Source organism: Alligator mississippiensis, chromosome 6 (genome assembly GCF_030867095.1).
Source record: "Alligator mississippiensis isolate rAllMis1 chromosome 6, rAllMis1, whole genome shotgun sequence".
Taxonomy (NCBI): Eukaryota; Metazoa; Chordata; order Crocodylia; family Alligatoridae; genus Alligator; species Alligator mississippiensis.
The window spans coordinates 4,197,114-4,218,198 of NC_081829.1; the positions used below are offsets into that span (position 1 = coordinate 4,197,114).

The 21,085-nt window shown below is 53.4% G+C and overlaps 1 protein-coding gene across 1 annotated transcript; it reads left to right on the top strand.

Moving 5' to 3' along the window:
* Positions 1-1,158: 1,158 nt before the first annotated feature.
* Positions 1,159-18,906, top strand: STPG1 (sperm tail PG-rich repeat containing 1). Its single transcript, XM_014605753.3, has 9 exons — positions 1,159-1,337; positions 3,106-3,252; positions 4,084-4,187; positions 8,457-8,558; positions 9,390-9,563; positions 14,067-14,178; positions 15,951-16,116; positions 17,145-17,335; positions 18,655-18,906. Exons 2-9 carry the CDS (start codon positions 3,171-3,173, stop codon positions 18,729-18,731), a joined length of 1,008 nt encoding a protein of 335 aa, XP_014461239.1. The 5' UTR covers positions 1,159-1,337; positions 3,106-3,170; the 3' UTR covers positions 18,732-18,906.
* The last annotated feature ends 2,179 nt before the right edge of the window (positions 18,907-21,085 follow it).

A 21,085-nucleotide genomic window follows, 5' to 3' on the forward strand; every position in this document is an offset into this window, starting at 1 on the left:
TCCGATGCCTCTTCATGTCAGGCACTGCGTTGCAGGTTTTCACTGCCCGGGCCACATTTTCAACCAAGCTGAGGTCCCAGATGAGGAGGCGATTATTCGTGAGGGGCATGCGACTATGGTCAAGACACCCCAGAGAAAGGAGGAGGTGCGGATTCGCCTATAAAAGCCCGGACAGAGACGAGGCCTGCGGGATCTCCACCCCAAAGCCTAAGAAGACCTGCGGGCTCCCCAGGACTTTCTGAATGCCTGGCTGGAGGGAGACACTGTGCCCTAGGGATGACATAAGACTCACGCATGGCTTTCTGTTGTCTTTTGGGCTTATTATAAGAAAGAACAGTAAATAAATAATAGATAAATAGCCTCTGGCTTCTTTGCTATTCCTTCCATCCCGGAAGTGCACACACCAACTGCAGATGCTTCCTCAGCCTGACGAAGGGCGTTTGTACCCAAAAGCTTGCAAAGAAGAATTTCCCCAACTATTTGAGTTGGTCTAATAAAAGACATCAGATTTACCCAAAGAACCTTGTCTGGTTTATTATATTGCATTTTTGATTAGACTAAATTGTGTGCAATGTCACTGTGCGGTACTGGGCTGCATCTTAGCGTAGGTGAAGTTTTCTGTTGTTATTTGTCGCATGCTTGCAGTCGCCCATCGCTACGCTCGATCAATGCTCCCTCCAGAAAACGGACTCTACTCATCCGAGCGTTCGTTAATTCAGTGCCACTATCTAAAGTCTGCTATTGGAAAATCCAGCCCCCGTTTGGATCCTGAACACTGGCTTATTCGTACGGCAGTAGCACCAAGAGGTCCCAAGCAAAATCAGGGCTGCATTGCCGCAGGACCTGCGTAGATATTTAACGGACACTAATGAGATTGCAAATCTAAATAGCCCAGGAGCCGGAGAGGGATGGAGGTGGGGTGTGTTTGCAAGGCTGGGAGTGCACCACATGCTGGACACGGGAGCAGGCCGGTTCCCTGCGGCCCAGCACAGAGTCCTGCTCACATGCAGGGCAGCCCCTCCGTCCTGCAGCCCCTGCCACCAGAACCCCTGCAGCCCCAGCTACCTTAAGACGCATGCGCAGACAAGACCGCCCCGAGCCACCTTAACCAGCAGCGAAGCCTAACCTGCTGACATCAGTCCTACTTTCAAGCTCGGTTTCCGCCACCGTGGAACACAGAGAGACCCGCGATGAATTTGAATGCCCACCTGTGATTGGCCAAGGATAGAATGCGCGAGGATTCCGAGTATTGTGACGGCGGGTGGCGGGTTCTGCTGTTGCCCCGGCAACCGGATGTAAACTGTCTCCGCGTTCCATCCGGCGGGTGCGGGAGGCAGGTAGGCGGAGGGCGGGGCTGGGCTCCCTGCCGCTGTCCCGGGGCAGCGGGGAGGGAGCCCGCGGCAGTGCCCGCGACCGCCCCGCTCCGCCTTTCCCCGCCACCCCGTAGCGAGGTCCCAGCTGCCCCGCAGGTTCCCGGGGAGGCTGCACAAGAACCTCCTTTCTGGTCTCCATCTCCCCCCGCCCCGCTTCGCCCCGGGCATCCCCATCCTCTCTCCGCAGGGGACAGACGGGGGGACCCAGGTGCATTACAGGAGCCCCCGCCTGCAGCCTTCGCTCACCCAAGTAGGATCATGGAAAATGAGGGTTAGGAGGTCACATCTAGTCCAGCCCTCTGCGCCAAGCAGGACCAGCCCCAGCTACATCATCCCAGCCAAGGCTTTGTCTACCCGGGGCTTAAACACCTCCAAGTATGGAGAGTCCACAGCCTCTCTGGGGAGCCTGTTCCAGTGCTTCACCACCTTCCTAGTGAGAAATTTCTTCCTAATATCCAACCTCAACTTCCCTGGCTGCAGCTTGAGCCCATTGCTCCTTGTTCTGTCGTCTGCCCCCACCGAGAACAGTCCAGCTCCCTCCTCTTTGCAACCCCCCTGCAGGGAGTTGAAGGCTGCTATCAAATCCCCTCTCTGTCTTTTCTTCTCCAGATCAAATAACCCCAGCTCCCTCAGCTTCCTCTCACAAGTCAAGTGCCCCAATCCCCGAACCATTTTTGATGCCCTCTCTCCAACTTGTCCACGTCCTGTCTGTAGTGGGGGCCCCCAAACCATAAAATGACCATAAAATTAATATGATCCACCAGTGTGATGCTACACTCAGCAGAGCAAACAATATGCTGGCGTGCATCAACCGATGCATCTCAAGCAAAACGAAGGGAGTTACTCTCTTGCTTGACTCGCATTGGAGAGGCTGCAGCTGGAGTGCTGTGTCCAGTTCTGGGCACTGCACTTTAAGAAGGATGTGGAGAAGGTCCAGAGAGTCCAGAGAAGAGCCATTCATATAATTAGAGGCCTGAAGAGCAAGCCATATGAGGAAAGGCTGACAGATATGGGACTGTTCAGCCTAGAAAAGAGAAGACTTTATGGGGATTTGGTGGCATCTTACAAATATATCGGGGGAGAGCATCGGGGCTAGGCAAACAACTTCACCAGTGTGCCCCAGGGACAAACCAAGATCAATGGTCATAAATTCCTAGAAGGAGATTTCAGACTGGATATAAGGAAAAACTTCTTCACCATTTGTGTGACCAGACTCTGGAATAGACTGCAGGCACATTCCTTGGAGATCTTCAAAAGGAGACTGGACGCACACCTCACTGGGGTTATTTGACCCAGCCGTCTTTCCTGCTCAGAGCAGGGGGGCTAGACCTGATGATCTCACAAGGTCCCTTCCAACCCTAAACTTTGGTGAATCTGTAAAAACTGGACACAGAACTCCAGATGTAGCCTCACCAGTGCAGAATAGAGGGGAATAATTACTCCCCTCAGTCTGCTGGCAGTGCTCCTACTAATGCAGCCCAGTATGCTGTTAGCCTTCTTGGCAACAAGGGGACACTGCTGACTCATATCCAGCTGATGAGCATCACTGAAATTGGTTGCAGGGAGTTGGGGAATCCCTCCTAGTGAAGGATTCTGTATAGAACAGCATGCACAGAGTGGAAAGGAAGTCCCCATTGTTGGTAAGCTTTGCCATTCCAGTCTCGTGTTGAACTTGCAGCCTCTTTGGACTCTAAATCCACGTTCATTTTTATATTTCTGACCGGTGTTTTAGAAACAAAATGGTGAGCCACCGAAGAAGAGTCACTCCTGCTGTTGGAGCAGTAGGTAGTGTGTAACATGGAAGCCTGCTCTGAGAGCCTGCCTCGAGCTTCCAGCATTGAGAGAACATACCCTGTGCACACTGGAAAAGTGTTGAAAGGTAGAGTACCACGAACTAGAACAGCGTCTCAATAGCTGCTTCGTTTGAGGACAGGAAAATATAGCTATGCAAATGTCATCTTTTCAAAGCACAGCGGGGAGCCAGTAGTGAAGCTGATCAGTAGAAAGTGAGATCCAGTACAGTTTATATCCACAGCTGGTTTCAGTTATTTCAGGCTCCATTTCTGCATTGCTGTCTTTGGGCTGTTTAGACTACTGCAAAATGAATACAGCTACGGTCGTGAAGCAGACAAGTCACTGGTGCTTTTTCCATGATGCCATTTAATGGTGCTCAATCAATTTAGGAGTAAAAGCATCAGTGGCTGCTGGTGTCCGTCTGCTGTAATCCCCGACCTTGTTGTAGACGAGGTGTTTGATCCTAATGCTGGAAAGCACTGGCTTTCTACCATGAGGTACTGAGCAACCTAAACTGTCACTGAGATCAATGGGAAGTAAAGGTGACAGCATCTTCCAGGATATGTCCAACCTTTCATACTATTAGCCCTCTGTGGTGGGCTAAAAAAATGCCTGATTTAAGCATGCCTCTTAGTAAGGCTTTCTATTACATGCTGTAATAGTGACTTTGCAGCAGTTCCCAAAGCCTGATATCAGTCCTGAAGCACCATTCAGCAATGTTTTTTTTCTTTGTACCATAAATAAAACAGGGACATTACATGCAAAACCAAATGCTGATTTCCTAACCTAAACACGTTCTTAATGTTAGATTTGCATTTAATTGATGCATCCTACAGAAAATGGAATCTGGTGCTGTAATTACATGTTTCCCATATCTGCATATTCAGGATCTTGTTTGATTAACTCTACCTTTTAGGTTATACAGGCCCCACCGTTCCCTATAAACACAATGCAAGAGTGATCCCAAACTCAGAAAAGAAGGGGTTTAATTCTCAAGCAAAGAGATTTCAGTATAACAAGGTAGGTTAATTAAAATGTTTGAGATGTACGACTTCTGCTCTGAATTTTCTATTTATCTCTGACATCTCATCCTGTAATTGAGCACAGAAGCTTGGTTGGGACAAACTGGATTTGCTTGCTTGTATGCTTGATTTATATAATATTCTGTAGATTGGTCATGGGGAAAAGAGCAAACAGCAAAGCAAAAGAGAAGAGTTAGAAATGAGCTAGGAAACGAGTTTTCTTTAGTGAAAAGGAGCAATATGTTCCTGCTGACAGAGCCCTGCAACCGCACCTGTAGTGCTCAGCCTGATTCACCACTAAGTTATGCCGTGCAAGGCCAGTGGACTGCAGCTGAATGCCAATAGGACTCGGGTGCCTAATTCTCGGAAACTTCTTTGAAAATTTGCCTTTGTATCACTTCTCCATCCCAGCCTCCCTGCCCACAGTGCTGCGGCCAAATGAGTTGAGAGCTCATTGCAGCTTTTTGTCAGTTTGTATTGCAGCCGAAACGGCATGGGAGTATACCCTTTTGTGCTGAGTCTAATACAACTGGCCCAAGAAGAGCCTCATTGTGTGCTCATTTATACCACTGCCACCCAGGAGTAAACGCACGGACGTGAATGGAGCTAGTCTGGATTTGCACCTTTGTAATGAGAGCAGAATATGTCTAAACGTCTCCGGTCCCCTTCCTTTACCTGATTCCTCTCTCCATATAACTGCTTGCGGAGCACCAGGGTGTTCTGCCATCAGAGCGGCAGGGGGCAGCAGAAAGATACTAGAAACCCACATGGATTACCCAGATTTGCCACGGGGCCTTTTCCCCGGCAGGTGAAATTGCAGGCGTGTATGTATAAGGAACCTCTGGGGCTTTGGGGTCCTAGCTTTCCAGCTTCTTCCCCTCCTCGTGGCAGGAGGATGAACCATGCCATGGCTCCTGTCACAAGCTCCCTGCTCTGGATCTAGTGACCAACCCCATTCTGGCTCTCTTTGGAAATCGCATCCATTGATTTCTGTAGCTTCGAGCACACTTTTCAGAGAGGGGGAGGGCAGGAGGCTATTTGGCATCTCCTCTTTTTCCCCCCTGCCTTTGATCTCTGCCTCCTTGCTTGTCTCTCCCATCTCAGTGATATCAGGAGCACATTATCTCGGGCCTGAATACTAATAACGACCATAGACGTAAAGGACAAAAGATGAGGGGGAACATTTAAGGTGGGGACGTTGCTTAACTGCTTCTTGCAGGCGCCGTCTGTCTGTCTGGGGAGGCTCCAGGAGTTCCCCATGACCCATGCTAAGCGCTGCCTAAAAGAGATGAAGTAGAGCCGTGAGGTACCTCCCCAAAGCACCTCCCTGCTCTGAGCGTTTCCTGCTTGAAGGACTGAGTGGGCAGGGGTCCAAACCACAAGCGACACTAGGGCTGGGCAGAAGCTCTCTTAAGCTTTATCCATAGAGAAAGGTTACTGCAGTGGGTGCGGGGAGAAGGATCAGTTCCACAACAGAGGAGCTCTTTCTGGGGCTCCCCGCTTTATACCATGTCCCGAAACACACCTGGCCGTGTGTCCTGAACTCTTCGGCACAGCTGTTGTAGAGGAATCCCCTATGGGATAGAAAGCCAGATTGTGCATGAGTGCCTTTGTGGGGGGACTTAGACCACCCAAAATGCCATTTGGGTGACCAGACCTGGATCCTTGGATGACCAGAAAGGAACAGAGTGCCCCCTGAGGTGCCCGCCACCATGCCTCTGACAGTCTCTTCTTACGTGTCCTGTAAGAGGAATGCCTGTCACGTAGGGGCAAACTGCAACCTGGTATAACCTGGAGCAACTCCTCAGGGAAGTGACTGCTCAGAGATCGGCGCTCAGCTTGAACTGTCTTAGTAGCACTTGAAGAAATGCATGGGGAAAAGTCACCTGTGTGGTCATCGGTGCTGTGGCTTCCATGGCATTTTTATAAGGCAGGCGGAGGCTTCTGGGATGGTGTAAGTAAATAGTAAGAACTGAGGATGATTCACCATAGCGTCAGTCCTGCCTTAACACTAGTACTGCTTTTTGGGGTTTTTTTAATTTCTTCTAAGCATTACGGGAGCATTCGCTGTGACTGGGACCCCACTGACTTAGGCCCTGTACAAAGATTGAGTGAAAGACAAACCTGCCTCCATATGCATTGTCTGGCAGGGGAAATGGGTGAATGGAGAAGCAATAGGACTCACTCGTGGTCACGCAGCAGGTCCGTGACGAAGCCAGAGACAGACGCCAGTGTTCTGACTCCCCGGCTAGTGCTCTTTCCACTAGGCAACGCCACCTGTCATTGCTTTCCTAGGATGACACCAAGCATGCAACTGGAACAACGCAGTGCTGAGCGAGGATCCTCCTGTAGCCTCCCTTCCTCCCTTTATTTAAAATCCGGGTGATGCTGTTCCCTTTGCCTCAGAGCTCGTCTAACATACAACTAGACAGTCAGGCCGATAACAGATATCACCAAGAAACCCCTTGTTCCTCGCATAGCTCCAGGACCACCATGGCTACAACATTACTTCACCACTATCTTTGCTCAGCCCATCAAGGGCAAAGCCCATCATCATGAGGCCCGTCAGGGCATTCAGACTTCTTCACTAAAAATGGGCCTGAGCCTGCTGGTGCCTCTCGAGCAGCCAGCTGTCAGTCCGTCCGGGTTTCGTTACTGCTCGCTGCAGCCACGTTTGACCTGGTGATCTCATCAGGCTCCTCCATCTCCCTGCCATCACCTGGCACGCCTCGTCTCCAATAGCATGGTCTTCCTCACCACTGTCTTACCCTTTCCTTTGCACCCCTCTCCCATAGAGCTCGCTGTGATGCTGCTCAGCCGTGTAGGTGGGGAGAAGCTGTCGGTGCCAGCCCCAAACCAGACGCAAAGAATCTCCCTTCATTTTCCCCCGGGCTCGGTGCATCGCACGTGGTGTATCTCTGTTTGAGTCTGATGGCATGCTCCTCAGGACAGGAAACAAATGCCTTATCCATGTCTGATACTCTCTCCAAAATACTTTCCATTGGTGACTGGCAGACAAGATAACCAGCCAAGGCCACATGATGGTGAATTACTCTCGGGGGTCAAGAGCCTCATGTATGTCCAGCCCTAAATACCAGTCTAATGTTTGATACCAAGCTGCATTTCTCAAAGAGCCTCGTCCCTCCTGCCTGCTGAGCCTCCACAAATTGTGCAGCTTTTACTTGGCTGGCAGGAGATCAGCACCTTTAGAGAAGATGTTTAGCACCTCACAGGATTAAGCCCCAAAGCTTAATGCTCCACTGCTCGGGATCTAGGCTGGTTTGGTTTTATATTGCTCTATAAACAGAATCCCGCCCAGTTCTCTTTCTGAGAAGCCCAGGAGGGGACCTGAGTCAGGATGGGTGCGGTGGCTACAAATAATACATTCTGCCTACATGCCAAATTAATTCAGTCAAAGTCAGAAGCATAGATGAGATTTTAGGCTTGCCGTGGCTCTGAACCTGCACAAATTGCCTGGTAGGCGCTAAGGAAATTTAATCTCCAATTTTATACTCATTTTTCCATGCAATTTGAGACTTGCATTAAAATCAGATTATTATTTTGAAACAATGAAAACATCTGCTCAATGCACAATGACAATTACAAGCAATATATTCAGAGACATGAGGAGTGGGATGGAAAAACGATACTGAAAATACAATGATGCTTTTATCTGTGTTGATGGTTCGCTGTCACCTGGAGTGTTGCGTTCGGTTCATCCCAGCTCAGGGGAGAAAAAGCTGGGGCAGAAATAGAACCTGTTCAGAAATACGCACGAAGGTCATGAGAGCCCTACAAAGAGTTGGAAAACATGGGAGGGAGAGGGGATTTAGGTTTGCTAGGAGGTGAATAAGATTTGTCCCTGCAAAAACTAGGAAAGCGAAAGTAAACAAAGCAACATTCAGTGGGATTGAGAAACAACCAATGTAAAACTGAAAGAAGGAAAGAACCGGGTGCACAATGCACGTTGCGTGCGTGTGCAGTCGCCAGCCCAGGGCCGGTGCTCCCAGAAGCAGGAGTCAAACAAATGATTCATAGAATAACAATATCAGACTGGGGAAACTCATTGCCAAAAGACACCACCAAGACCAAAGCATTAGATTTTACATGGGGAACAATCATCAAGGGTTTTATTGTGCTGGCTGCCACATGTCTAAGGGGTATAAACCCCTCACCCTGAAATGACAGACAAACCCGCTGTGTGAGTGTTCAGAGGGTGATTGTAGCTAATGCAACGTTGTCACAGCATTTTATGGTTTCTTATTAGGACGAAAGTCCCGGTCCAGGATTCTACAGTGTCATTCACCGGTCTCCAGAGTTCAACAGCACCTCTCTGTCAAAGAAAGGAACCGGCTACTTTCCTTCAGGGGTAAGAGGAAGGGGTCGTATTATGTAGGTGCTGACCTGAAGCCTGATGAAATCAATTCTTGGCTTTCTCTTGACTTCAGTGGGCTGTGTAAGAATCATGTCTTGTTTTTTGCTGCCTAAGTCTGGGCCATCTAGAGACTACTGTGATGAGCACAAACACCTAAGCCAGATGGATATAGTTTGCAGCCATGGGCAGGCACTGCTATATTAGTAAGGTTGAGTTCCATCCTCTACCTGTGCTCCTAACTTTTAAAACATAATCCTTTGGGACTGGAATTTTATAGGCTTAATCACTCCCAGAAGTGATTTTCACTTACATTCTGGATGGACAATTGAAGTCCAATTGGTTGAGCTGTTTTTCTGTTGCATAAGGCAAAGGAGAAAAAAAGCCATTTCACTCCTATGCATTCAGTAGAAATTCTGCACTCGGCTCCCTTGGGAATTCGTAAGATGACAGCCTCCAAGGCAGCTCTTCTGTCCACCTCAGTGAGGCTGAAGAAGCCTTGAGCCTGCCTGGTCATGTCATGCAACACCTTTGAGCTTTCAACCCATTTCAAAGAGCACAGTTAAGGCCCTCCTGGGCTCTGATCAGGCTAGAAGAACACAACAGGTTTCTAAGCCAAGCTGACGACCATCTTCATTTCCAAGGAAGTCAGTGGATATTAATGGTGCCTAGCCCCTCCAGCCTGGTCAGCCCCTATGACATATTTGCAGCCCCTAACACAACACAGCTGTATGTAAGGCACAGGGGGTGTTTTCCCCCTGTTAGCAATTGGGAAAGTGCAGCCTACAGCTTCCCTGCTGTGCGTTTCTGTCCTGTGTCTCTTTCCAGGATACCCGGATCGCACGCAACCAAATCCCCAGCTACCCAGCCGCAAATGCCTACAGCATTGCATCTTGCTTCCAGTCCAAGAGAGACTTCGGTACAGGCAACTCCAGCATGTTTCAGCAACCTATCGCTAGGAAGCTAAAGAAGATGCCTACCCCAGCACCCAACCAGTACAATGTAAGAGGGGGTGGGAACAAGGAGCCATTCAAGAACTGTTGCACCCTAAAACACATGGAGTGTAGCTGCCTCTGAGCCACGCAGGGCACACACCAAAAAATACACTTAAAGCAAGCACATCTCTGTGCCCGCTGTTGCACTCCAGCAGCTATGTTCCCTCTGCTCTGGTGGATCAGATGGTCTGTGCTTCACAGCAACACATCTTTGCATGCTCCTTTGACTACAGATGCACCATGCGTCTTGCAATTGGTATCAAAGAAACAGGGTCCATGCACAATGTAAGGAGCAACCCAAGAGTTGGGGTCTACTGCCCTCAGAGGGGTGGCTGCAGCTACTACAGACACCTTTGTGCCAGCCTGAAGCTACCCGGTTTGGATACAGCTGGCAGGGGAGATGCAGTGGCAAAGACCTCAGCATAGGCCATCTCCCAGGTGTCTGCCGAGCATCTCAGGCTGGTTCTGCAGCCCACACTGAGCTCCCTGGAGTTAGTGCTCCCTGCCAGTGAGCTGAAAGCAATCTCCGCTGTGTCTACACAAGCTGCAGTCACTGCAGTGGCCACAGAGCAGGTGCACCCCAAGTCACTGTGTATCTGGGTGCCCTGGGCCACTGCACATAATAGCGTGCTTCTAGGACCTGTTCCTGTGGCATCCCTTCCTCCCCGCCACAAAGCAGGCTGTATAACAACAGTCCCACTAAAATCCATGGGTCAAATTCCAGCTGCACCAGCTCCAGCGGAATCACTGCCACGGATGTTGGCTTAGCTGGGATAGGCCCATTTCTGCTTTTGGTTCAATAGATAGCTGGTCTCATGGTGGGACCTGTGGCCGGGTCCTCAGCTGATGGAAACCAGCACGCTGCCACGGCTTTCGCAGAGCCGCAGTGATTTCTCCCCGTGAGGGAGCTTGCCCTGGGGTTCTGCTTGTGGCTCAGCCATTAACTCACCCCGGTCTTGGGTAAGTCGCCTCGGACAGGAAAGAGGCGGCACAGAAAAGTGATTTGTCACGGGCTGACAGTGCTTCGCTGCAGGTTTATGAGCCTCAGCCAGGAATGTTTACAACATGCTTGAGATTGTTGAATGGAAAAGGTTATGAGAAATGCAAAGTACCTTTAATAGTTATCGCACACATCGGAATATTCTGTCTATTGCTGATGAGTTTCCTTCTTCCCTCAGGAGCGCTGTGCCAACGGTGCTGTATTTGTCAGCTTTCAGATCGTTGGTATGCGCCATCCAGAACTTGCTTTCTATAAGCCACCTTTGCTTCAGTTCCCTCGATCTCTCTGGCACTCTTACATAGAAGTATATAATGGCCTCTCATCAACAGTTCTCCATATTCTGTACTGCACTTCAGGGTGATACACATCCACGGGGGCCTGGGGTCATATGTGGCGCCTGCTTTACAGCACGTAGTAACTGCAACAGTTTAGGATCGGGCGTGGAGAAGAGGACAGAAGCCAATTAAAACTGCAAAGAGTTTCAGGTGATTTCCAATCACACAAGAAGTCTGCGGCAGCACTGGGAAGGATTCCATCTCCTCTCTCCCAGTCCAGCGCCTTGTCCACAGACCATCAGGACTCGTAGTGGAGATGATATCTTTTATTAGACCAACAAGATTTTTGCAAACTAATGTCTTTAATTGCAAGCTTTTGGGCACAAACACCCTTCTTCAGGCATTGGAGAAAAGATTGTAAAAGTTCTCCTGGGTAGAAATGAAAGTTCATATTTCATAGGATTTCACAGAGGAGTCAATAGATGGAAAACTCTGGGCAGGTGGTTCATAGCTGGTAATGAAGCCTCTTTTACAGTCTTTTCTCCAATGCCTGATGAAGGGTGTTTGTACTCAAAACCTTGCAATTAGATCATTTTTTTTGCAAAATTCTTGTTGGTCTAATAAAAGATATTATTTTACTATGAGTCCTGATTGCCTTTTCCGCTAGACCAATACGGCTACAACCTGGATACCTTATCCATAGATCATCCTTCTTGGAAAGAGGTCCCCCGCCAGGGGCAACCCAGTCCCCAGGCTGGGGCACTGGCTCAGGATTCACTCCTGGGACAATACTGTCATCATCCAAAGTGCCTCTTCGCTCTCCCACCCAAGCAACGGCCCTGCTTGGTTCTCCATAACACTCACAAGATCTGGCAAAAGCCCCACAGAAGGCAACAGAGCGCCAGGTTGGAAACACACAAGTTTCTCTTTGTGCCACACGTTTCTGAGCTGGGTCACAACGCGTGAAAGCGCCCTGCATAGCGTGCAAAGGCTTGGGGTCTTTGGTGGTGCAGATCAGATCTCTGGCTTGGAGCCCCCCTGGCGAAGCTGTCCTTCCCTGGCGAAGGGCTCTCTGCCCTTCTCTGCACCCGCACACCAGCATCGGGACCTTGCAGTCATCTTTCCAAAGCACCTGTGTTTCAGGCACTGGATTTCCTTCCAGTGACTCACACCCGGGGTGTATCTGCCCCATCATTAAGCTAGTTTCCAGGTCACGGTAACTTTATACCTCATATTCTAAGGGTTTTAAGTCACATTATTTCTCAAATGGGAAGAATTTACTTCTGGGAGCAGCCCTCCTGAAGTCATCGCTGACTCGTGATTTACTGTAAGACAGTGTCCTGCTTCCAGAAAGCAAAGCAGGAAACTTTTTTTAAAAGATGGCAGCGCCCGATAATTTATGACCATAGGCAAAGAGAAATTGTGAGATGAAACAGAGGGCCTAGTTGTGCAGATGTCCACAGGTGAAACTCCCACTCGGGTCAGGAAGGAGGGTCACGCGCGGCGCAATCACAGCTACAGATGAATATGAGCTGGGGAGGAAAAGCAGGCTAGAGCAGGAATGAAGCTGAAGCGACATCCTGAACTCTGCAGTGCTCACCTCAGCTTTGGGCCCAACTCAGGCTTGAGCTGCTGATGTCCACAGGAGGGCTGGATTTGCTTTGCAAAAGAACTTGCCTAGCATCCACAGATGAAGAGGGACAAGTACGGTGATCGCTGTAGCCGCGGATGCCTTTTTATTTGCATACCATGAATTAATGATGTGTATCCCATGATCAACAGCATGACCACCACTGCCAGGGAAGCGTTTTGTCTAGGTAGTTTATCATTCTCTCCCCTTTTTTAACACGTTCATCAGTTAATTAGCCTTTTACCAGCTCTTTTTATATGCTGCTCTAGACATCCAGCCTGATTACAGCAGGTGAACAACATCAGGCAAGGAGAAATAGTCTGAAGGATGTAGCGCGGAGCAGTGGTCAGGGCAGCAAGCTGGGAGTCCAAACCCCCCTGTCTACAATGGCTTGTGTGTGACCTTGGGCTAAGCCCCCCCCCCCCCCCCTCCACGCCCCATGCAAGACAGACAGAACTGTACCAGCTCCTAGGGAAAAAACCTTTGAAGATGGAGGGACGAAAAGCTGTTTGCATAAAAGAGCTGAATATTCATTATCTGGGAAATTCTGGGCAGCGCTTTCTCCCTGCTCTGAAGAGGGATCATCCGCCCTCACGTGCTGCCTTGCTACAGGATAAGGAAACAGAAGGGTTTGGAGGAGAGCTTGTGCTTGCTGCAGCCTGGTGAGATGCAGCGGATCTGGGCTGCACATCACTGTTTCCTGCTGGACTGAGGCATTAATCCAGCGCCCGTTCGAATCAAGAGTCTGGCCCTTGACTGGAGCAGGGTTGCAGCTGGCTCGATATGACTTTCCAGCCTGTTCCCATCAAAGTCAATGGGAATTTTTGCCATTGATTTTAGTGCCTTGAGAACTGAATCCCCAAGTGATCACCTAGGGCTTTCTGAACAGTGCTGGGGGCTGGTTTCTACATCTCTGCAGCGCTCGCCTGCCCTGCAGGGCCAAGTCGGGCCAGTTTGCATGCGCCTGTGTCACCGAGACTGCAGACGTGCCCCAGCTATCATGAGACTAGCTCAGTCCGGGAGTGAGATCAGAGGAGCTCCGGCAGCACGGAGCCCCACATGGGCTGCAAAACTCCCGAGAAGCTGGGTAAATACCTAGCTCCCTGCTATACCCGCGACACGGTTGTCTGTACCCAAGCTAGCTACTCTAGCATCAGCTTGCTGCTTATCTTCATGACACTGGTACGCCTTCAGTCACAATGGAGACACCCTTTGCTTCCTCTGTTCCTACGGGAGCTGTTGATGAACTGGAAGGCCCGTTCCGAATTCCTGGCTTGTGCAATGACGTGAAACCTGTTGGGCACTCTTAGCTCAAGCCGATGTGAGCAGCAGTTCAACACACGCAGCCAACCTGCCCTGGGCACGCCAGCTCCCTAGCAGCTCTGACACGGGACACCCGAAGCCCCCGTAGACCAGGCAGTCTGGAACGGGCCTCTGTAAAGCCAGCGACCCCACCTACAAGCTTGTTGCTTCTGGCTCATCCGTCTGGACCATGAGGTTTATTGGGATTCCTAATGATTCGAAGCTGAGATTGTGCCATGCTAATAATAACCTGTGAGTAAAGTTAATGTAAAGAAATTCATAGGGTTTTTCCCACCCCTCCAGGCCTCTACAGATTTCTGCAAGCAAAGCAACAACGTCTGCGCCTGGGCTGCATTCGTGTCCAAAACCGCGAGAGGACTAAGTTCTGTTACAGCAGAAAAATGGCCTTCTCCATGTAAGTGAGCTGGGATGAGACATCCCTGGTGGCTCTGGGGCAGGCTCCCAGGGGCCAAGCACTGTGACTGGAGCCGATGCTCATCCAGGGCACTCGGTGCTGGAAACCTTGGAGAGTTGAGCCCCATGTGACACTTTGGGCAGGTCACAGGACATTAGCTGGTGCCACCTCCTTTGGGATTTACCTCCTCCAGGTTGTGCCGTGCCCGGGTTTTTCTTTGCACCCGCAGGCAGTGGCGGGAGCGCGCTGGGGCTCTGCTGTGGTGCCCGAAGATGGTGTGACGCTCCATAGTTTCATAGTTTCATACTTGTTTGGGTCAGAAGGGACCTGAGCCGATCATCAAGTCTGACCCCCTGCCATGGCAGGAAAGGATGCTGGGGTCAAATGACCCCAGCTAGGTGAGTATCTAGCCTCCTGTTAAAGACCCCCAGGGTAGGAGCCAGCACCACTTCCCTGGGAAGTTGGTTCCAGATCCTAGCCGCCCTGACAGTGAAGCAGCGCCTCCTGACGTCTAGTCTGAATCTACTCTCCGTCAACTTATGGCCGTTATTCCTTGTTACTCCGGGAGGCACTCGGGGTACAAGGTCTCTCCCAATCCCTGCTAGTCTCCCCTAGTAAGTTTATAGATGGCCACCAGGTCCCCCTCAGCCTTCTCTTGCGGAGGCTGAACAGGTTCAGGTCCCGTCGCCTCTCCTCGTAGGGCCTGCCCTGCTGCCCCCTGACCATACGAGTGGCCCTCCTCTGGACCCTCTCCGTGCTGTCCACATCCCTCCTGAAGTGCAGCGCCCAGAACTGGACGCAGTACTCCAGCTGTGGCCTGACCAGTGCCGCATGGAGGGGGAGGATCACCTCCTTGGACCTGCTTGTGATACATCTGTGGATGCACAAGGCGCGGTTGGCCTTCCTGACCACGTCCTCACACTGTCCGCCCATGTTCATCTTGGAGCCTATAATGACTCCAAGATCCTTTTCTGCCTCTGCACTGACGAGAAGGGCGTTCCCCAGCCTGTAGGTCTGCTGCTGGTTCTTCCTCCCCAGGTGCAGCACCTTGCGCTTGTCAGTGTTGAATCCCATCTTATTCTTATCCGCCCACCCCTATAACCTGTCTAGGTCTGATTGCAGCCTATTCCTCCCTTGTAGCGTGCCCACTTCTCCCCACATCTTAGTGTCATCTGCAAATTTGAACAAGGTGCTTTTCACCCCCTTGTCCAAGACGCTGATGAAGGTGTTGAACAGTGCGGGCCCGAGGACCAAGCCCTGGGGGACCCCACTGCCCACATCTCCCCAGGTCAAAAATGACCCGTCCAGCACCACACTCCAGGTGCGGCCCTCCACCCGATTGGCGACCCATGTGACTCTTTGAGCTCCGTTGTAACACATCCCAGTCTGCCCTGCTTGAGTCAGGAAGGAAATACTGGTATTTCCCTGGCCCCGTCGCCACACAGAGCTTGAGCTTGAGGGTGGACGGCTCTGGCTGCTCTTATCTGACGTGCTGTCTCTGCAACCGCCACTCGCATACAACATTTCACCTGGGTTTTGAATGGTGAATTCCCCCCATGGCGCCTCCCAGATGCCCCTGTGCCTGGGGTTGCCACTCGTGGGCTGTGCCCCAGAGGCAGCTTTTGCCATCAGCTGAGGAAGCAATTCTCCCCCGTGACGCCCTCCAGGTCGCATCCTTCGCTCATCCCTCTCCCCCCAATACTGGACTTGCATGCCTGGCACTGGTCAGACACAGCTTGGTGCCCACCTCCCTTCCCCTGTCTCCTTCCCAGGTCATTACAGCATCAACGTCTCCCTCACCCAGCGGTCTCCCAATAACGTCATGTCCTGCTTCAAGTCCAAGACCCCGCGGGAAGTAAAGGTGGACTCCTGTGGCCCAGGGCCCGCCGCCTACTCTCTGAGAGACCTTCCCAAAGTAGCCAAGAAGACCTGTGGCCTGTGAGTCCGGACCAGGAGGGTGTTGGCTTTACATGCATTGGTTGCAGGAAGGTCCTGCAGCACTTGAGACGCGTTCCCCCATTTCCAGGGTGTCCGTGGGAGCGGGGCCCATGCGCTGGCTGGGACGCTGCCCCGGGGGCTTCCTTGGCTGCTGCTCTCGGAGGCAGCCCCCCAACCTTGGGGCGTGTGGAGCTGGGTGTGGGGGAGGCACCGTCTCAGCTCAAGGTGCCCATGGAAAACGGAGCCCCAGAGCTCAGTGCTGCTGCAGAGGAGCTCGCCTCCCGCCCACCTTGTGCTCTGCACAGCTCTTGCCCCAGGGCATGGCCAAGCGGGGGCCCAGGCGCCGCTGGAGGCTCCCGGGCTGGCCCTGTGAGTTATGCAGACACCACGGGCTGGGCCCAGGGGCACATCCGGCAACAGCAATACTGAGAATTTCCCATCGGCTGGGCCCATGCAAGGGGCAGAGGGTGCCCCATACCCCCGTGGCCCCTGCACCTCAGCTGCGCCTCGCACCCAGCCCCGTCAGGATGCAGCACGGCTAAGTCTTTGACCCTCGCCAAAGCAGATCTGGGAACAGGCCTCTCTGTCCCCTTCAGTTCAAGCCAGAAAGCACTTCCCCGCACACCCAGTCTCTCCCACGGGCTCCGAGGAGGGAGGGAAAACCCCTTCTGGCCAAGCGGATAGATCTGCCTATCAGCAGGTTAGCCGAGTAGATTTATTGTGACCACCCTGTGCCGGGGACACCGGTTCGCCCCAGATAAGATTAAGATCGACAGTAAATTCTTGACCAGTGGATGGTGTGGGGCCCGGCCTGCAGCTCTCCGCGCAAGGGTGTATCTTTACAGCATGGTCAGGTTGTGCAAAAGGAGCAGAAAGCCGCAGGGGGACCAGCCGTGATAAAGCCAGGGGCCCGAGGGAAAAGCTGGATGGAGCCGGAAGCGGGAAGCTCCTCTGTGCGGGGTATCAGTCAGTGCCAGTATCACCAGCCTGGGCATCACCAGTCTCTCAACCCTCTTTTCCCCTGGCAGGTGCAAGTACGGCCTGAACTTCTCAGCTGCAGCCATCCCACCCCCGAAGGATCCCCCACTGCCAGGCCCGGGGCAGTATGATGTGGTGGACTACAAGGACCCCCCGAAGCAGTGCATTTCCAGTGCCGTGTTTGTCTCCAACACGGGGCGCTGGGCAGGAGACCAGTCTCGGGAAGGGCTGCCTGGGCCAGGTACGAGCAGCAGCCCTGTGGGCCACAGCCTTGCACTGACACAGCTGTCTCCCACCTCCGCTCTCTGTAGGGATCGGAGCTTTGCCCTGTGCTTGCCAGGACTGGCCCTGCCTGCTAGCGGGTCGGACAGGCGGGCTCTGGGTGCTCCATGGCCTTGGGCAAACTGTCCCTCAAGTCTAGAGGTGGTCACAGCAGAGAGGTTCATGCACTGGGCAGCTGGAGGTGGAGAAGGAAAGCACCTGACTTCTGGCACCCCCCAGTGCAGCTGGGAAGTGCCCAGCACGGGGCAGCAGAGCCCGGGGCCCTCTGCCTCCTGCCCCTTTGAGAGCAGGAGCGAGAGGCGCTTTTCCCGGTGCATGTATGCAAAGGCCCCGTAACCGTATCCAGACAAGGCTGGTGGGGGACAGCCAGGGCCTGCTCTCAGCGATTGATGGGCTCAGCATGGCACACTCAGCATGGCACACTCTAGGTTGCCTCCCAACATAGCCATGGGGCACTGGAGGCATTGAGCTAGTGCCACCCTTACACCGGGGGCACTTCCACATCTGGGTAGGGCCTCTGAGCTCAAAGGAGTCACTCCGAGTCAGGGTCATTGCTGTGATCACATCCAGGTTGGCCTCCGAGGGAGGGACTAAGCAAAGGGCTGGACCCAGCCTCCACCCTCTCATGCCAGACTGTCTTTCTCCCTCCTTCCTGCATGGCACAACTCAGGGAGTGCCTTGGTGAGTAAGCGCTGGGGCATCTGGCCCCAAGCGTCACTGATGGCAGCCACGGGTAACACTGTTTTCCTTGAGGGAGCAAGGTGGTGCGTGACAGGCCAGACGCATGCCCCCGGGTCCCTCGGCCAGATTCCTGTGTGGTTGGATGGGCAGACCACAGCAATTTCACAACTCTTTTAGTTGTCAGTAGACTCGTTATCCCCAGGGGGACGGGGGCCCTGGCGGAGAGGGCACCATGTGTTCCCAGAGTCCCAGGGCCACCATCGCCCACGTGACACCTGCCACCTTCAGCAGACTGAGGGCTTGGGCACAAACACGCCGCACGCGAGGTGTTAGACCTCCGCTGGTGTTAGTCAGGGAGGCTCGGTGGCAGGCAGCAGCGATGCGCCACATCAGGATTTGGCCCTGCCACCATAGAGTTCATTTGCCGTCCGTGCAGAAGTGCCATTTGTTTGCAGCACGGGTGAGAGACCTGCTGTGATCACAACGCCCCGGTCTTGGGGATGGAGATCCACCAGGCATTACCTCTAGTTGTGAAGACAGGCAGGAGATCTCCAGGGGGCCAAACTCAAGAGCTGTCCTGCACCTCTCTCCTGGCAGGGACATACTGGCCCCACGTGCCGGAGAAGCAGTCCTTTCTCTGCAACGCTGACAAGAAGTGGGTGCCGGTGCTGTGAGCGTCAGAGTCCAGGTGCCATGGGAGGAAGCCTGCAGGGACCAGACTTCATTTGGGGGCCGCAAGGATCATGAACGAGACCCAGCCTCCCCCTCACCTGTTTCTAGCGATCCTGGTAATTCAGTAGCTGGCACTGGCATTTTGCACACGTGAATTAAAAAATAATCATGAAGCTGCTGCTGACCTCAGGCTTTCTGCCATGGTTGATGTCAAATAATTCCTACAAATGCCAGTTTGAGCGGGTTGTTCTTAAGCCTTTAAAGTTACTGGGGCTGTATCTTGGGTGCTGCTCGATGATGGTGATGGACCTGCCAGCCAGGGGCAGTGCACACATCCACATCCACATCCTCCACCCACCGGTCCCCACGTGCTCAGAGCCGTCACCGGTACCCAAAGAGGTGCCCATTACCAGCCGTTTGATCTGAGGTTTGGAGAGAAGGCACCTGCCCCTTTTATACTTTATGCAGGAGCAAATCAGGAAAGATGCCATTGAATGTAATGAAGCAGTGAGGATTTACACCCACACGTGGTCTGGCCCCACATAGCACAGTATTTCCCTGGGCACAGGTGCTGGTCTCATGCCTCTAGTCCAGCCACGTGGGACTGAGGGGAGCCCGGGTCCCAGGCAATCAAGAGGCTTAATGTGAACGACTGCGATGACACGACTGCAGACCCCGGTTGGCGGCGAGGCCACGTGGCAGGTACGTGTCACAAAATTGGTTGCTTATAAGCAAACAGCAGCGATGGTTACAGTCACGCGTCGGCCTCTGCCGAGGAGCTGCAAGCCCTGGAGCCCGAAGTGGGGGAGAGCCTGCAGCGCTGCAAAGTCCCCGATCCAGGGTCAAGGACTTCACAGCAGCTCCTGATGCAGGCGCAGCGGGAAAGGTGCAGTGGACACAGTTAGACAACAGGCTTCCCAGCCCTGGCCCCCAGGGTGCCCAGGACTGCTCTGATAGCGAAGGCAAGTCAGTACCAGTCACGTCAACCGGCTTTCGGCCCGAGCAGCCCAGCTGCCGCCGGATGTGGCAGGGCAGCGCTCCGGAGGAAGCTTTCCCGCCCCTCGGCCTGACCCCTGCAGACTCGGGCAGGTTCATACTTTCACACGACCTCTCTCAGCCCGGAGGACCAGCTGCCCGTTGCCTCGGCTGCCTGACCCTAACCTTCGACGGGGGAAGACGGCCCCGGGTGCAGAGGCAGGAATGCCCTGCATACCTGCGTGCCGCGCTGCGCCCAGTCTCCCGGCTGCATCCGTCGCGCTGGCAGGGACGAGCCGGTCGCATCCGCAAAGCCCCTGTCCGCCTCCGAGCATCAGAGCAGGCCGCGTCTGCTCTCGGGCTGCTGGGAAGCGGCTGGCGTCTCTCCGAAGGCATCAGCCATCTCCGTGTGAAACAACCGTGCGAGGCCAGGCTCCTGTTCTGCCAGCACCTCGCTGCCCCTGGTTCCCCACCGCCACCCGCACCTGTGCAAAGCGAGTGGAAAGGCCTGGAGGAGAACGGTGGGGCCTCAAAGGGGATGAGCAGCTCCTGTCGGGCCCCTTCCCTCCCTGCACAACTCGGGGCCAAGCTCTGGGCTGGTGTAAAGGGGGGGGGGTTCCATCAAAAGGCTGCTCAGCTGCATTTGTCCCCTAGACGTAGATCACCTGGTTCTGCACTGACTGGCGCAGATCAGGAACAGCCCCCTGCAATCGGGTGAATCGTACTGGTGCAAAGGAGAAGGGACTCTGATTTCTTCATCCTCTGCCCCAGCTACAAACCAGGGTGGGGCAGATCCTGCCCTTCTTGCCATGCCCCAAGAGACTGGGTCCCCACCGCCTCCCCACTGCCACCCGGGGACTGCGCAGCACACGGGCACCTGCGGCAGGGGATGCGCGGCGTGGCCTCCCCCCAGCCCTTCCAGAGGGGGCAAAACCGGCCTCTCCAGCACGACAACTAACAGAGGGACCCACGACCACTGCCGTGTCCCACGTGGCCATGGAAGGAAACATGCGGATGGGTCTTCTTGCAGCCTGTGCAGGTTTCCATCGCAGGCCTCAGCTCAGCCCCTCCCGCGGCCAGGCAGCTCTCAAGCCCCCCGCATCCCTGAGTCCTGGGGGTGCACACAGCACTGACTTTGCCCACGGAAATCACAGGTGGAAGGTGGCTGCTGAATGCAGCGGCCCGGGGAATGTCAGTGCTCCCGGATTGCCCCAGGCCTCAGTAAACCACCCTGGAGAAGGCTCGGTACCAGGGGCCTTCCCTGGGTGTGCCCAGCCGGCACATGCTGTGTGTGCATCCAGCTCTCTGCCCCCTTGCTGTCCCACTGCCTGCAGGACCCGGCCCACCTTCAGCAAACCAGAGCCACCCCCTGCCCCTGCCG

Excerpts from the sequence above, each read along its gene's own strand:
- STPG1 (XM_014605753.3), top strand. The coding sequence starts at position 3,171 with ATGGAAGCCTGCTCTGAGAGCCTGCCTCGAGCTTCCAGCATTGAGAGA. Across the intron at positions 8,559-9,389 it reads CCGGCTACTTTCCTTCAGGG|GATACCCGGATCGCACGCAA; the intron begins GTAAGAGGAAGG and ends GTCTCTTTCCAG. Across the intron at positions 16,117-17,144 it reads GCCAAGAAGACCTGTGGCCT|GTGCAAGTACGGCCTGAACT; the intron begins GTGAGTCCGGAC and ends TTCCCCTGGCAG.